The sequence below is a fragment of the Giraffa tippelskirchi genome, chromosome 13 (assembly GCF_054371585.1).
Source record: "Giraffa tippelskirchi isolate mGirTip1 chromosome 13, T2T-mGirTip1v1.2.pri, whole genome shotgun sequence".
Taxonomy (NCBI): domain Eukaryota; kingdom Metazoa; phylum Chordata; class Mammalia; order Artiodactyla; family Giraffidae; genus Giraffa; species Giraffa tippelskirchi.
Genome location: NC_137287.1, coordinates 110,006,668 through 110,023,440, shown reverse-complemented (window position 1 = coordinate 110,023,440; position 16,773 = coordinate 110,006,668). Strand labels below are relative to the sequence as shown.

The 16,773-nt window shown below is 45.2% G+C and overlaps 1 protein-coding gene across 11 annotated transcripts in view; it reads left to right on the top strand.

The window, feature by feature from the left end:
• Window positions 1-378: 378 nt before the first annotated feature.
• LOC145531670 (uncharacterized) overlaps window positions 379-16,773 on the top strand; it is a 90,708-nt gene continuing 74,313 nt past the window's right edge. For 2 of the 11 annotated variants that reach the window (XR_014072645.1, XR_014072644.1), the window contains exons 1-4: window positions 379-455; window positions 2,337-2,496; window positions 10,578-10,902; window positions 11,495-11,771. Coding sequence is in view for 2 of the 11 variants with exons in the window: in XM_081554670.1 (XP_081410796.1) it covers window positions 10,594-10,902; window positions 11,495-11,626 (441 nt within the window). In the remaining 9 variants the exon portion in view is untranslated. Of the gene's footprint in view, window positions 456-2,336; window positions 4,802-6,475; window positions 6,544-9,259; window positions 9,408-10,169; window positions 10,266-10,577; window positions 10,903-11,494; window positions 12,575-16,773 lie in introns of those variants that run through there. The other 9 variants (XR_014072643.1, XR_014072640.1, XM_081554670.1 and 6 more) reach the window with 9 other exon arrangements.

Sequence of the window (16,773 nt, the reverse complement as noted above, 5' to 3'; positions counted from 1 at the left end):
ACTGCAGATTGTATAGTGCTGTAGTATGTATTTGTTGAAAAATAAAAATCCACATGGAAGTGGACCCACCCAGTTCAAACTCATTTGCTCAAAAGTCACTGCATTTAATAATGTAAAACAAGTGATGTAAACTCCTTAGTGACCAAGAAGTTTAAGGAGGTGTAGATGGCTTCAAGTATAGCTTGACCTAGGGTCAAGCAGTTTATCGACAGCATTCTCTCTTGTGTCCCTTGTCATTCCCTCATCTCTGAAAACATGTATTCACACTAACAGTTGTACATGAATGTCCGTATCAGCTTTATTTGTAATAGCCAAAAGCTGAGCAGGAACAGGGATTCTACTCCTGATGAGGTTTCCATGGAGATGACAATGGAAGGCGTGGTATACATGACTGACTGGCAGGGATGGAAGGACCAGCTCCCCATCTGATCTCCTCTGACATCACTCCAGTGGAGGTACTGGGACACCTCTTACTGCCACCCATGGATGGGAGTCTATGCTCCTCACCAGCCTTTATGTCATCCTCTGTAGTGTTTGACTAAAGCAGTTCTGTCTGAAAGTTTTACATCTTGACAGTCTGCATCTTCTTGGTCTCTGGCTAGAGAGAGGAGGTGTTGATGTTTCCAGGTTGCCAGCTTCTTCACTGCCATGTCTAGAGTGTATGATGTGGAAAGAAACTCAGAGGAACTCACCAAATGTCCTTCCTCAGGTTCTGAGGTTTTAGTCAGTCTTCTCTTCTTTCCAAATATCTGTGTATTTATTTTATACATAATGTCCAGAATTTTTTGTTGTGCTTAGTGGGAGAAGTAATGACACCTACATACACTCTATCTTCCCCCTCTGGGCATGACTTCATGTGCAGGACAGGCCAGGGGTGCCAAGGAATGAATTCCTCAGGAGCAACACTCAATTAGTGATGGAGAGAAGTTAGTGGAAAAATACCCCAGAGCCCTCAATCCTGGGTGCTCCAGGCAGGAGCTCTGTAGTCTCTCAGAAATTTCTAGTAAGAATGAGCCCAGTTTCCCCCAACAATAACTTGTTGGGAGTTTGGGATTAAGAGGTACAAACTACTAGGAATAAAATAAAGATACAAAGATGTAATAATATACAGCATAGGGAACATAGTCAATATTTTATAATAACTTTAAATGGAGTATAATCTATAAAAATACTGAATTTCTATGTTGTACACTTAAAACTAATATTGTAAGTCAACTATTTTGTTGTTGCTGTTGTTGTATAGGTGCTAAGTTGTGTCCGACCCTTTGCGACTCTATGCAATGTAGCCCACCAGGCTCCCCTGTCTATGGAATTTCCCAGGCAAGAATACTGGAGTGGGTTACCGTTTCCTTCTCCAGGGGATCTTCTCAACTCAGGGATCGAACTTGTGTTTCCTGCTTGGCAGGCAGATTCTTTACCACTGAGCCACCAAATAAACTATACCTCAACTGAAAAAAAAGAATTGATCAATCCAAAAGAGAATGCCCAGTAAGGTCAAATTTTAAGTCTAAAATTAAAGCAAATTCTAAAATGAAAAGATAAACTGAACTTGAGTCAACATTTGCAAGAATTCCACAGAATAAAAAAAAAAAATGAATGTTGTTATTTTTTAGTCTATCTGCAACTTTTTTGTAAGTTTAGAGTTATTTCAAAATAAAAAAAATTATAAGTGCCTTTGATATATGAAGAATTCCTACAATTTGATAAGAAATCACTAAGACCTCAGTAGATGAATGAGTAAAGAGTATAAATAGGATACACAACCACAAACACACATATGCTCACAAAAAGACAAAAAGAGATAAGGCAGAAAAATATTCAGTAGCAGAGAAATGCCATTTAAAATAAGATTTCAAGGAATTCCCTGGCATTCCAGTGGTTAGAGCTCCAGGGCACTTTCACTGCAGACAAGCACGGGTTCAATCCCTGGTTGGGGAACTAAGATCCTGAAAGCTACATGCATGGCCTAAAAAACAAATAAATAGATAAAAACAATTGTTTTAAAAAAGTAAAATAAGACTTCAAAATCTGTCAAATTAGATATTGACTTTCTACTTTTCCCTCTCACCCTCCCCCAACTTCTGCTGGAGTGTTTCCTGGTACCCCATCCCAAATCAACTACTTACACTCACATTCTTATCTCAGGGTTTGCTTCCGGGAAGCCCAACCTAAGACTGTTGGTTAAATGAGTAGGAAAGATGGCAGGGATCACCCTCGCAGTGGAAAGAAAGAGTTAAGGGAAGACGTAGGCAGGAGATAAGGGGGAAAGCCAAGGAGGGTTTGCGATGCTTCCTGTTTCAATGTAATCAGTCTCTTATCCTCATGTTCCCCCAAAGAATTCAGACGGGAAGACTCTGGGTATCGCTGTGTCCTTAAGTGGCATCTGCCTTCCCAGCAACTCCCCAATCAGCATTGCCTGCAGACTTCATTAAGGAGCCACAATTCCCATCCCACCATCCTCCTGTTTTGTGCAGGCTTCGGAAAAGCCAGGCAGAGGTAGGAGCTGCCATCTCCCTCCCAGTAACCTGGAGTTGGCCCTGGGGGCGGGGGCCGGGGTGTTGGAGGCCTCTGAATGTGCTGTGACTGACTTTTAATAAACATTAACGCGGAGGAGGAGATTGGTTAGAGCAAAATTTGCTTCAAATTAGAGCTGGCAAAGCAGGATCCAGTTATCCACGGGAAAGAGCAACTTGTGAGCTGGCCAAGATTATCACGCCATCATCAATCAGGGAGAAAGAAAAACACGCCTTCCCTGGCCTCCTTCCTCCTCCTCCTCCTCTCACTAATGCTTTCCAGCCCCAACCCTGGAATGTTTTGTTTAAGGAAAAAGTTGTTGGGACGTAATTAGTAATTCTATTAGAGTAATACATCTTTATCTAAATAAACACAACCTGCTTTTCCACCATGAGAAATTACGTGACAGGGATGGGGGAGGAGAGAATCAGGCTGAGGTTTTGAGACCATTGAGAGGATCTGCCCCCCTCTACTCACCCCTGGTCACATGAGAGTCCTGGAGTCAGTCTGTGGATAAGCAAATGGGCTGATAGGAGATGTGTTATCAGAGGCTGAGTCAGCTCAGCTGCTTTGCACTGACCCCTGGCAACATCCCCAGCCAGCATCGCTCCCGCAGCCCCTTCTGTTAAAGATGCTTCCTCCTTAGCTGAGAGCCCAGAAGGATGTACAGGACTAAGAGATTAATATCAGTAAGCAACCCACCTTCTTTACAGAGAACAGAAAAGAGGGCATGGGAAGAAATCTACAATCCCAAATACCTGCCTGGGATCTGGAGTTCAAATCATTTTCACACTGAGGATTATACTAACCTGTGTAACATCCCCTGTCATTTGCCCCTAAATTTGCTGCTGGTGAGAGGTGAACAGGGCATCAGGATGTAAGTCAGAGAGGTTGACAAAACAGTCTCAGAAAGTGAAACCAACGGATCAGTCTCGGAGAGCAAAAAACCATCTGGTACTTCTCTCCAGCTAACCTCTTCCAGGGAGTTCTCACGTTTGCCTCTGGTCAGTGGAAGACAATTATGCATGCATGCTCAGTCACTTCAGGTGTCTCCGACTCCTTGTGACACTATGGACTGCAGGGTCCTCTGATCATGGGATTCTCCAGGCAAGAATACTAGAGTGAGTAGCCATTCCCTCCAACAGGGGATCTTCGCAACCCAGGGATAGAACCCATGTCTCCTGCATTGCAGGCGGACTTTGTTCCACTGAGCCACCAAGGAAGCCTGGAAATTCATTAATTTCTTTCAATTAATGAATCTTTGTTTTATACATAAAGGGATTGTTCCATATTATAAATATATACACTACAGGCTCATTCTAGAAAGTTTTAGAAGAAAAATAAAACTTATGTGTTGTTGTCAAGGAATTTTTCATCACAATGAACTGTAGAGAAAAACTTGGCTACATTTTCTTCCAGTCTTTTATCTATGTAAGCTATTTTGGTTTATTTGTCTTATCTAGTTATGACCAAAGCTTGTAGACCATGTGCGTTGAATGGCAGCTGTATGCTGGTCCAAGGTGAATCAGGATCCAGGTATCCTCTGAAAGGCAGACCCTACCTGAAGGTCTGTAGTCATCATGATCTGCCTACCCAGCTCAGGGAAAGACAAGGAATGAGACTCTGGCTACAGTCATTTTTATGGATTGGTGGTTATCTGTGTGCTTTTGTTTGCAAAGCTAATTTTGGAAGATGAGAAGGGCAGAAAATATATGAACGGGATGAAGGTTTACGAACACAACCAATAACATCATCATTATCATCAAAATAATAAAACATAATAACTGGCCTAAATTCTTCTTAACAGATACCAACTCCCTGGAGCATTAGTTGTGAAGGAATGAATCCACCACTTATCATTCCAGGAGGGACCAAAGACCAACAGGAGAAAGTTCACATTCTTATCAGCAAAAAGGAAAGCAAAGATAGATTTCTAAGCTGCAATGCCTCCCATGCCTGTAGCTCATCTTTCTAAAGCAATAATAATAGCCAAAATTGTTGAGCACTTTCTAAACACCGAGCTAAATAGATTCTGGTATCAATTCTGATGGGGGATGGTCCTCATACCAACAAGAAGTTCTTGGGATACCAACCAGATGTCTTACAGGTCAACCAGGTCAACTCAATCTGACACTGCTTACCCAGGGATAACATCAGATTCCACAAGTTCATGGTTCAGTCCTACAAGACCGCCCATCCCTTCCAGATGCCAGTCACTAGTCCAGTTTGTCACCTGTACTTCTGGCCAACTGGCTATAAATCAGAGGTTCTCAAGAGCCCCTCCTCGGTAAGCAACCCTCCTCGGGTTCTATTAATTTGCTAGAGCGACTCGCAGAACTCAGAGAAACTTGACTCTACTAGAATGCTCTCTAGATTACTGGTTTATTGTAAAAGGATGTAACTCAGGAACAGGCAGATGGAAGACATGGGGCATGGGGAAAGGGGCATGGAGCTTCCATGTCCTCTCCAGACTTATCATTCACACATCCCCACATGTTCAGCAACCCAGAAGCTCTCTGATCTCTGTCCTTCAGAGGTTTTGTGGAGGCTTCTTTACATATCCATAAATGATTGAATCATTGGCCACTGACAACTGATTAAACCTCCATCCCCTCAACCCTCCCCAGAGGGGTGATAGGGTACGTACTGAAAGTTTCAACCCTCTCATCCCTTGGTTGGTTCCCTGGCAACCAGTTCCCAGCCTTAGGTTACCTCAAGACACCTTTATAGAGCTCATCATAGGAAATTCCAAGGATTTAGGAGCTCTGTGTAAGGCACATGATGGAAGATTAAAGGCTTCCCTGTTTAGTAAAGAATCTGTCTGCAATGCGGGAGACCCGGATTCAATCCCTGGGTTGGAAAGACCCCCTATAGAAGGGCATGGCTACCCACTCCAGTATTCTTGCCTGGAGAATTTCATGGGCAGAGGTGCCTGGCGGGCTACAGTTCATGAGGTCGCAAAGAGTTAGACACAGCTGAGTGACTAACACTTTCACTATTATAAATCACACTAATGATTATTATGTCGAACCTCAATGTGCTGTATCCCCTTTCATTCACACAACAACCCCATAACTTAGATACTATTATCCCCATTTTTAAGGACTAGGAAATAAGACTCAGATGAAGCTAAGCAAACTGCCTGGTAGAAATTTCCAGCTTTTATTAACAATATTTTGATCTGTTCTGAGGGTTGCCTGTGAGCGGAGCCCAAATGTCCTCTGTCAAGTTGAAAGTCAGCCTTTAATATGGGCCCTGGAGCCAGTTCCCAGCCTCTTTCTGCTGTTCATCATTTGATACATGTGTACACTGGTGACATTTTTATGGCCATTTCACTTTCCTCAACTAGAACATTCCTTTCCTTCATAGATTTTCTTAATATCTAGTGTCAATATTGCCCACTAGCCTGAAAATGCCATGGGAGAAAGGACCATGACTCTCCTTCCACACAGTGTATGGCATGTGGCAGGAACTGGGTAAACATTCACTGAATGAATGTACCCAGTAGGTAGAGATGATGCCACACATTTCTCCTTTGCACCTTGCTCAGAGTGGAACCCATTCAGTGTCCAGAAAAAACCTGCTTCATCCATGTTTCATCCCCCGCAGTAGTTCCTTTCTGTCTCTATAAATTCTACCATCTGTTAAAGTCAACTTCAACTTCCGTCTTCTCTACAAAGTTGTTCATAGACATTACAGTGTCATGAAGAGCACAAGCTTTGATATCAAACAAGCATGGGTTGTAATCCCACTCCACCACTTATTTGTGCGACATCTGCTCAGGTTCTCAAATCTCTTAGCCTCAATAGTCACATCTATAAGATGGGGTAACGTCCCCACCATACAAGGTGATGATTTATGAAAAGTGCTTACAACAGAACCTAACTTGTCATAAATGCTTATTTAAGGCAAGTTGTTAACAGTCAAACTTAATAAATTGCCTGATTTTTTTATCCATTAGCACTATCCTATTTTCTATAGCAGCATGTACTTGTTTGGGTTTTTGAAGAAGGTGGCAAGTCCTTCCAGGTAAGTCCTAGACATGGATTCTGATTCCCTCCTAAATCTTTTAGTGCCACATAATGGTCATGAGGGCATCTCTGGTGGCTCAAATGGTAAAGAATCCACCTGACATGCTGGAAACCTAGGTTCAGTCCCTGGGTTGGGAAGATCCCCTAGAGAAGGAAATGGCAACCAACCCCAGTATACTTGCCTGGAGAATCCCATGGACAGAGGAGCCTGGTGCTCTATAGTCCAAGGGGTCACAGAGTTGGACACAACCAAGCAACTAACACACTTTAAAATGGTCATGACATGAGAGTAGGTACCCAACAAAAGTATGAATACTTCACAAGGCTTTATTTATTATTTTTGCTTTGGTTTGCTAGAGAATGTAGGGAATGTTTGAAAATAAAAGAAAAAAAATTTAAATTAGCCACAACTTCCAGAACCACTCAGAAATGACCTAGGCTCTTTCCTTTTCATCCTCCCAAATATGTGTGAGATTACACTGTAAAAACAACTTCACGACCTTTATTCTTTTACACATTGACTATACATTTTCTCATAATATTAGAAGCATAATTAACACCATTTTAAGTGACTCTTATTATATGCCACAATTTGACATGGTTTATTTAGTTATTCCCCTATGGTGTGTTCTTTGGTTGCTTCTAACTTCCTGATATTATGAATACCACTGAAATTAGCTGCTGTGTGCTTAAGTTTTTCTGCATTTTAGATAATAATAGATAAAATGGAGGATCTTTTATTAGAATATTAGTTAAACCCCTTTTGATCCCCATTTATTGTTTTTCCTGCTATGTGCTTCCAAAAGACCCCTCTTGCTGTTGTTCAGTCACTCAGTCATGTCCGACTCTTTGCGATCTCATGGACTGCAGCACAGCAGGCTTCCTTGTCCATCACCAACTCCCAGAGCTTGCTCAAACTCTTGTCCATTGAGTTGAAGATGCCATCCAACCATCTCATCCTCTGTCACCCCCTTCTCCTCCTGCCCTCAATCTTTCCCAGCATCAGGGTCTTTTCCAAAGACTCAGCTCTTTGCAACGGGTGGCCAGAGTATTGGAACTAAAGACCCCTCTGCTTCTCCTTTATAGCAGTACTCATGACTTCTTGTTTAAGCTCTTCCTTCCCTGATAACAGTAAAAACACTCCCCTCCGTATCTGACACAATGACTTGCTCAAAATACTGGCTCAATAAATATTTTCCTACAAATGATTAACAAGTCAGATCCAAGTTGGACTACTGTACTTACTATCTGCATAAACTCAGACAAGCCCCTTAACCAAGATCCTCCATAGATGGAGGAGCTCAGAAAGCTTAAATGAACTGCTCAATGTCACACAGCTGGCGAGTGCTAGACCAAGAACTCGTACCCACATACTCCAGTTGCACAGACCAATTCTAACCCTCACGATGCTCTCCTCTTGGTTGTCCCAGTGTGCAAAGTCCTTCCCTCTCACATGCTGAAGCCACACTCACATCTCAGTACATGTCACCAAACTCAGTCCAGAAAACACCTGATAGGCTGCCAGCTGGAGGGGCTGAGAGTGAGCTCTCCATTCTCCTGTGCCTTTTAGCCAAAGGCACGGGGACAGCCAAAGCTGTCACCGCCTCTGTTCAAACCAGGGAAGAGAGAACCAAGAGCCCATCAGACAATGAACTACCAAGAGCAGAAACCAAATAGGAGGAAGGTTGGCTATACAGCTTGTATTTATTTCTTAGCTGCTTTAATAAAGTATTACAAATGTGGTAGCTTAAAACAATAGGAATATTTTCTCCGACAGTCCTGGAGGCCAAAAGTCAAAACTCAATGTGTGTTGCAAGCTCACACACTTCCTCAAGATTCAGGGGAGAATCCTCACCTCTTCCAACTTCTGGTGGCTCCAGGCGCTTCTTGGCTTATGGCCATGTCCATCCAGTGCCTGCATCCTGGCCACATCACCTTCTCCTCCGTGTAGCTCTCCCAAAACACCCTTCGGCTCTCTCTTATAACAGTGTACCTTATGGCAGTTAGGGCTCAGGTGGATAATAGAGGATAAATGCCTCCTCTCAAGATCCTTACATTAATCTCCAATTTTACCGCATAAAGCAACATCCACAGGTTCTAAGGATTTGCTACGGCTTGGGTGGGAAGCCTTTTTCACTCTACCCTATGGCCATACTTCAGTAATGCCACTACCACCCCAACCAAACACTGAGGACAGCGAGGCTGCCATCTCCTCTGCTCTTAGAACTGGATGTTTCTCCTGCTGCTGTTGCCATCACCACCCACCCCAAAGTACTTTCTCTGCTGCCACTGTGTCTTGGCTTCCCCACTCCCAGTGCAAAGCCTTGAAACAGTATGTCTGGCTGAGCAGAGGTCATGTACCCCAGCACTGCCTTAAAAGAAGCAGGGATAGTGAGTACATGTCTTTGTGATTCTCTAAGCAGAGGAAGGCTGGGCCTTTCCCCAAGTCTCATACAGTGAGGAACACCCAGCATCAAAGGGAGTTCATGCCCTGGACATGGAAAATGACCATGTCCACTAGCTTCTCCCAGATCTTCTCAGGCATGCACAAGGTTCTTGCATGATCACACAGGCAGACCTATCTGGTTATTCTGTGCTGATTGCTCATCAGGGTTCCATGATTGTGCTTGAGAGTAATGTCTAACCACTAAGGCCCCGTCTGCTCTCAAAGTGCTAGAATCTATGAGCTGTTCACCTTCTCCTTATGACCCCAGAGCTAATGAAGAAGGAATTCATGGGGCCTGGACTCCATCTTAGGCCGGTTTGTGCTGATCATGTTCGGCCGCCTCTCTAATGGACTCTGAACTCTGTGCTTAGTGCCTGTGGAAACGACAATAGAAGGATAAGACCCCCTCCGGACAGGTCATAAATTTTTTCTGTCACCTCGGGCTTATTGATAATTGATTGTTTGAACACATAATGGGGTTATTGTGATTGTATTTACCTTTCCTTTGTTTATGTAAGTCACAAGGAAATTGGGGTGGTGGGTTCAGACACGTACGCATGGGGTATAAAAGATTTTCACAAATGCTGGTCAGGGTCCTTGGCTAAGAGGATACTCTGCCTTGGGCCCGCCGGTGTAATAAACTGCACTTCACTATCTGCATCGTCCTTCTGAGTGAGCTTGTTTCCCGGAACGCGTGGCTATAACATTTGGTGCGTTGGCCGGGAAACTCCTCACTTTGAGGAGACAGGTCTCGTTTGAGGCCACCCCGAGGCTTTGTAGCTTGAATCTCCCAGAGAGGGGAAGGCGCCTCGCCCCTCTGGAAGAACTCGGCCTTTCAACGCCTGGTTTCTTCACTTTGGCAGGTAGTGAATGGCAGCAAGGGAACTGAGCACTCAGGTAGGGAGGAACCCACCCAGTAGGGTGGAAGAGGGGGCCTGATCACCCCCCTGGGAGGGACCAGAAGGGAGACACATAGGAAACTGGTTTAGGTTGGCGACAATAGCTACTCAGCACTCAGGTTGACGGCCGTGCCAGGGATAAAGAAAGGGAACTTAGGGTTTAAGAAAGCCAGTTAGGAGGTGTGTCCACGCCGTCTTAGGGAACGTGCTGAACGGTCGCCACAGGGTTTTAGGAAGGAGATATTGAATTCTGTGTGCTCGTATTCTGCCCTCCCCCAGGAGGTACCCATCTGCTGTGTGACCCATCATCTCCCCTACCAGTGGAAAGAGGTAGATTGGCTTCTCGGGAAGGCCCTGGGACAGGGAAATCCAGAGGTAAGAAAATGGGAGGAAGCCGATCTAAGGCCACTGTATTGGAGAATATGATTAAGAATTTTAAGAAAGGGTTCGATGGAGATTATGGGAAGAAAATGGCACCCGGCCGGCTCCGTACCCTTTGTGAAGTCGAATGGCCTTCCATGGGAGTTGGCTGGCCACCAGAGGGAACTATGGACTTAAATCTCATAAAGGCAGTCTATGCTATAGTTACGGGAAAGCCTGGACACCCCAATCAGTTCCCGTACATAGACTCTTGGCTGGGAATAGCCCAAGATCCCCCAAATGGGTCCGTTTTTATGCTCATGGCAGGGAAGGAAAAATCTTGATGGCCCAAAAGGTAACCAAGGACGAGGAGGAAATTTTACAAGACCCTGAAAGAGATGAACTTCCCCCACCGCCGTATTGGATGATGGTCCCGCCAACTAGTATCACCGCGGCCGCCGAAGGCCCAACCGGAGGAACCAGCCCGAGACCAGTAAGCCTCCTGGACTCCTCAGCAGTCCCAACAGCTCCACAGGTTGTAGAGCCGCCCACTCGGCAGGCTCCAGCCTCAACTGGAGGGACAATGAGCCCACCGGAGTCTACCACCCCGGATGCTGCCTCTACGTTCCCTAAACTCTACCCTCCACTCCCGGTAAGTACTCCCGGACAAGGGGGAGGAACCACTGGAATTAAACAAAGTCTCCGTTCTGCCAAAGAGCCAGAGGGAAGAATACCCTTGCAGCAGCCTTCATATCAGATCTGATACAACAAGTAAGTAAAGCCATAAATATAAAATGGAAGTTACACACCGCCTACCAGCCTCAGAGCTCCAGAATGGTAGAATGAACTAACTAGACACTAAAGGAGACACTTTCTAAATGGATTATAGAAACTGTTCCTGGGTAGATTTACTTCCCATGGCCTTGCTCAAGCTCAGGATGACCCCACAGTCCCACGGCTACTCTCCCTACGAAATTGTGTATGGGAGGCCTCCTCCCATAATAAGACAGGTAACAACTGATATACTTCAGATAAGGGGAGACGGGATATCGCAGCAGATGGAACAACTAGGTAAGGTAATTAATCAAGTAACTAAGTTTGTGCAAGAATACCGTTCCCCTTGGGGGAGCAGATGCATGAGTTTATACCAGGGGACCAGGTATGGGTGAAAGACTGGAAACATGACTCACTGGCCCCCTGATAGAAAGGTCCTTACACTGTTGTTTTAACCACCGCTACTGCAGTTAAAGTTGCAGGTGTTGCCCCTTGGATCCATCACACCAGAGCAAAGAAGGCATACCACGCTGACCCGGAAGACGCTGAGTGGACCACCCAGAAGGACCCCACCGACCCACGGGAAACCAAGATCATTCTAAAGAGGAAGAGGAAAACGAGGTCCCAGACGAGCCTTCTCTAGGATGGAGCTGGGTAAACGACTCCTGCTACTCGGCCTCACCAACACAGTTCTTCATCTCATGGGCACATTCCTACGCGGACTTCCACAACTCCTCCGACTGTTGGGTATGTGGGTCTATGCCCCTGTCAGTTATGGACGGACTCCCCTGGTGGGTGTTGCCACTTCGTTAAGATATGCAAAATCAAGTGAAGGCCATGTCTGATGAAAATATTCCCTTTTGGACTTCAGTCCTGTCCTGGGTAAAGGGAGATTGGTGGAAAACTATTGTTACTGTTGTCATAATAGTTCTAATCATACTGCTTTGTGGGCCATGCTTCTTACAATGTCTTGTGAACTGTGTAACCCAGAGGTTGATAGCGTTCTCTCATGTGGGTGGCCAGAGGGCTAAAGTACAATATATCTCACTGAATGATGCTCATTATGAAACTAGGAGCATCAAGAGAGGGGAATGAAGAAGGAATTCATGGGGCCTGGACTCCATCTTAGGCTGGTTGGTGCTGATCATGTTCCGCCACCTCTCTAATGGACTCTGAACTCTGTGCTTAGTGCCTGTGGAAAGACAATAGAAGGATAAGACCCCCTCCGGACAGGGGAATCTTGAAGATTGTATGCAGGTTACTCATCACCTAAAAGAAAACATACACTAATCCCCCTACCTCTGGACAGGTCATACATTTTTTTCTGTCACCTCAGGCTTATTGATAATTGATTGTTTGAACACATAATGGGGTTATTGTGATTGTATTTACCTTTCCTTTGTTTATGTAAGTCACAAGGAAATTGGGGTGGTGGGCTCAGACACGTACACAGGGGGTATAAAAGATTTTCACAAATGCTGGTCGGGGTCCTTGGCTAAGAGGATACTCTGCCTTGGGCCCGCCGGTGTAATAAACTGCACTTCACTATCTGTATCGTCCTTCTGAGTGAGCTTGTTTCCCGGAACGCATGGCTATAACACTACAAATACTTGTGATAACAATGCATCACAAGATATAAGGCAGATATACCTGCCTGTCCTAGGTTATCCCACAGGAAGACTATAGTATAAGCAAAAGAGGGTATAAGCCCTCTCTCTTCTTCCTTTTGAGCAGCACTGTGCCCCCTGATCCCCCAACAACTCACTCCTGGGTTTCTATGGAGCTCCACATCCTTGGGCTCTTCCTACTTCCCCTCTCCATGATGCTCAGATATGAGTCTTTGGACCTGGCCCAGGAAGTCTCTCCATGAAAGTCTCCACTCTTTTACCATCCCGCTTCAGGACAGCTGTGTGTGCCATCTCTTCCCTCTTTCTCATTTCACCAAATGCCCTCCTGTATAACATGGACCTTCACTCCTGACAGTCTTCCTTCATATATAACTCTGCAGTGCAGTGCTCAGTCATGCCCAACTCTTTGCAACTTCATGGAGTGTAACCAGCCAGGTTCCTCTGTTCATGGGATTTTCCAGGGAAGAATACTGGAGTGGGTTGCCATTTCCTCCACCAGGGGGTCTTCCTGGCCCAGGGATTGAACCCGTGTCCCCTGCATCTCCTGCACTAGCAGGCAGATTCTTTACCACTGAGCCACCAGGGAAGACCCAAACCCAAGATAGTCATATGTTATGTGGTATCTCGTTCTTTGGGAACTTCTTTCCCAGGTGATGAATATAAACTCCTCAGCAGGTAGCCTGACTCCAGACTAAACTTTCCTTGCCTTTAAACCGAGAACCTGCCATTCCTTCTACCTACAAGGCCCTTCCCTTGTAGGAAAACTCTTAGCCTGCCAAGGAGCTCTGTAAGTGCAGTTTTTAACTCCCTTTCTCCTGGAGGCTGCACTATATATAATTCTAAAACAGGGTAAAACTAAATACAGGCCAAGTAAAGGTATGGCCAAAGGCTAGGGAAGCACAAAGGAAAGGAATGACTTGCAGGGCATCACAGACAGTATAGAATGTAAATTACCTTTAGAATGTGCATGACTGGTCCTGTCTGTTTGGGGCCAAACACATCTGGATACACCCACTTATCTCCATCTCAGCTGCCACCATCATCTCACACCTGGAAGTCTAATCCTTGGCTTTCACCTGTTTCATTTTCTACCAGAAACCAAAGGGATTATCCTCAAAGTAAAATAGACAGGGTTGCCCACTCCTGAAATCTTTTAAAAGCTTCCCCTATCACTTTCGGTTATGTGTTGAATTGTGTTCCCCACCCCCTCAATGGAAAAAAATATATATATATATATTTTTTTTTGATGTCCTCACTCCCAGTACCTGTGAAAGTGACATCACTTTATTTGAAAATAGATTCTTTGCAGATTTAAGGAAGTGGAGATGAGGTCATTAGGGTGGGCCTTAGTCCAATGTGACTGGTGTCTTTATAAGAAAAGGGGTGCTTGGAAACAGATGGAGACACAGAGGGAAGACAGCCATGTGAAGACAGGGAGGGATTGGAGTAACGCTGCCATAAACCAAGAAGTGCTCAGGGGGACCAGAAGCTGGACAAGGCAAGGAAGAAGCTTCCCCTAGGGCTTTGGAGGGGATATGGCCCTGCCAGCACCTTGATTTCAGGCTGCCAGCCTTCAAAACTGTGCAGCAAAACATTTCTACTGTTTCAAGCCACTCAGTTTGTAATACTTTGCTTCGGCAGCCCCAGGAGGCTTCCCAGGTGGCGCTACTGGCAAAAGAACCTGCCTGTCAATGCAATTGACAGAAGAGATGTGAGTTCAATGCCTGGGTCTGGAAGATTCCCTCGAGGAGGGCATGGGAACCCACTCCAGTATTCTTGCCTGAAGAATCCCATGGATAGAGGAGCCTGAGGGGCTACAGTCCATAGGGTTGCAAAGAGTCGGACACAACTGAAATGACTTAGCACACAGGCACAGGAAAACAACACAGTTGGGGTATAATTCAGACCCCTTCCATGGCCTGCATAGTCCCACATGACCTGGTACTTGACTTCCTGCCTTCATCCCCTGACATTAAAAAAAAAAAAAATTCCCTATATTCTAAATGCATTTGATTTTCTAGAGTATACTGATGTTTCTTCCACCTTGGCTCTTTAGAATCACTGTCCCCTCTGCCTGCTCTGCTCACAAGTTTGAAATACACGCACCTGCCCGCATCCTTCCCAATTCAGGTTAAAGGCTCTCATTTTGAAATGTCATCCCTGCCTTCATGACTGGATACCACCCCTTCAACCCTGCCCCCAGCCTGCATTATCTTCACCATATTGGCTTCATTCACAAAAGTACCACATTCTGTGGGCTTCCCAGGTAGCGCAGTGGTAAAGAATCCACCTGCCAAAGCAGGAGACCCAAGAGATGTGGGTTCAATCCCTGGGTGGGGAGGATCCATTGCAGAAGGAAATGGCCACCCACTCCAGTGTTCTTGCTGGGAGAATCCCATAGATAGAGGAGCCTGGCAGCCTAAGGTCCATGAGGTCACAAAGAGTTGGACACGACTTAGCAACTCAATAACACTACTACAGTCTTCATAACACTACTACTACTTCATTTCTTTATCTACTTTTAAATAGCTTACCTCCTCACTGGAATGTCATCTCCAGGAGAGCAGGGGCCTCCTCCATCAGACACACCACCTCTTCCCAACTCACACAGCATTGTCCAAATGAACGCTTGTTAAGAGAATAAATGTAGGTTGGAGACAGGGTAACTAGAGTGAGCACAGCCACGGAGGCTGGGAGAGTGCTGTGGATTCTCAGAGTGCTGAGGGTGGAATCTGGAAGGAGAGGAGAAGTAGCATCCTTCTGGGAGACACGCAGCGGATGTTACTTGCTGGAAAGGACACTACTTGCTGGAAAGGGCATTAACTTGCTTGATTATAGATGTCTCAGGATGCCCACTGGGGCATTTGGACTTAATTCTGTATTAAAATCGGAATCATCATAGATTTTTGAGGAGCAGTGACCCAAGATGACCTTGCTTTAAGGAGATCTCTCAAGTCAGAGCACAGAGCGTAGATTAGACAGGTGGGCAACTATAGCCAGGGAGATGAGCTCAGCATCTATTAAAATGTTCCAGGTGAGAGGTGAAGGGAGCTTGACCCAGGGCAGGAGCCATGGGGATAGAAAAAGACAGACAAGGCAGGGGTTGAACTGACAAGTTTCAGCAGATGATGGCATGTGGAAGTAGAGGGTTTGGGAGGGCAGGACACAGTGCCAGATTAAGAAAGGACCTTCAGTACCTGTAGGAGGCAACTTTTAAGGAAATGTGTCCAAAAGTAAGGAAGTAAATTTTTTTTAATTGGTTCCCAGTAAATGAAATGGCTCAGGCTTAACTAGAATGGCTGGTTGCATTTTTAGAGCTTTCATGCTCAAAAAGCAAGAAATAAGAGTTGATTCTTCCATGTGCCCTCCCTCTCTCAGGGAGGGCTTGGCCATCTGGACCACAAGGGAAGCCACCAGCCTTTGGCCAGTTAAACAAGGCCAGTGAAGCCCCGCCCGCTTCTCAAGCCAAAACCCCTCCACTCAGGACGTTCAGGACCTCTCCCCCACCCCTCACTGAGCCAGGATGAATTTTTAACTCACTATTGATCAGGCAATTTTAAAATCAATTTTAATTAAATGAAAGATTTCTATCAGGATTGCTTCTTTCTGGACAGTAAATTGGACCTTGTAATAACACTTACATTGGAACATCTCTCATGCACGTAACAGAGTTCATCATAAATAAGTAAAGACCCTTCTCCTTATTATGCATTTGGGGAAAATCCGAGGTTAGAGGTTTTGCCGAGGCCCAGCAGTCATGGGGACAGAAGTGGGGAACTTGAATCATGAGGATGGCGATATCAAATCGCACTCATACCACTCTCAGCCTCCAAAATCCCTCTCCTTCGCTTGGAATAAAGAGAAAATAGATCCTTGTTGGTTACTGGAGAAAGGAAGCAGGGAGAATTTAAGTGACAAAGATGAAGCAAGCACATTGAGTGATGTGCATAGAAGATAGTTCATTATCTGAAGGCATTTTCCTGGTTAGAAATGGTCATGCTTGGTTGGCTCATAGAAATACTGTCCCAACAGAGAGAGCACCTAAGCACATCACTACTTCACATTGCCTGTATCTCTGTTTCTTACCTTCCATCATCGCCTATATCTCATACTGGGGAAAC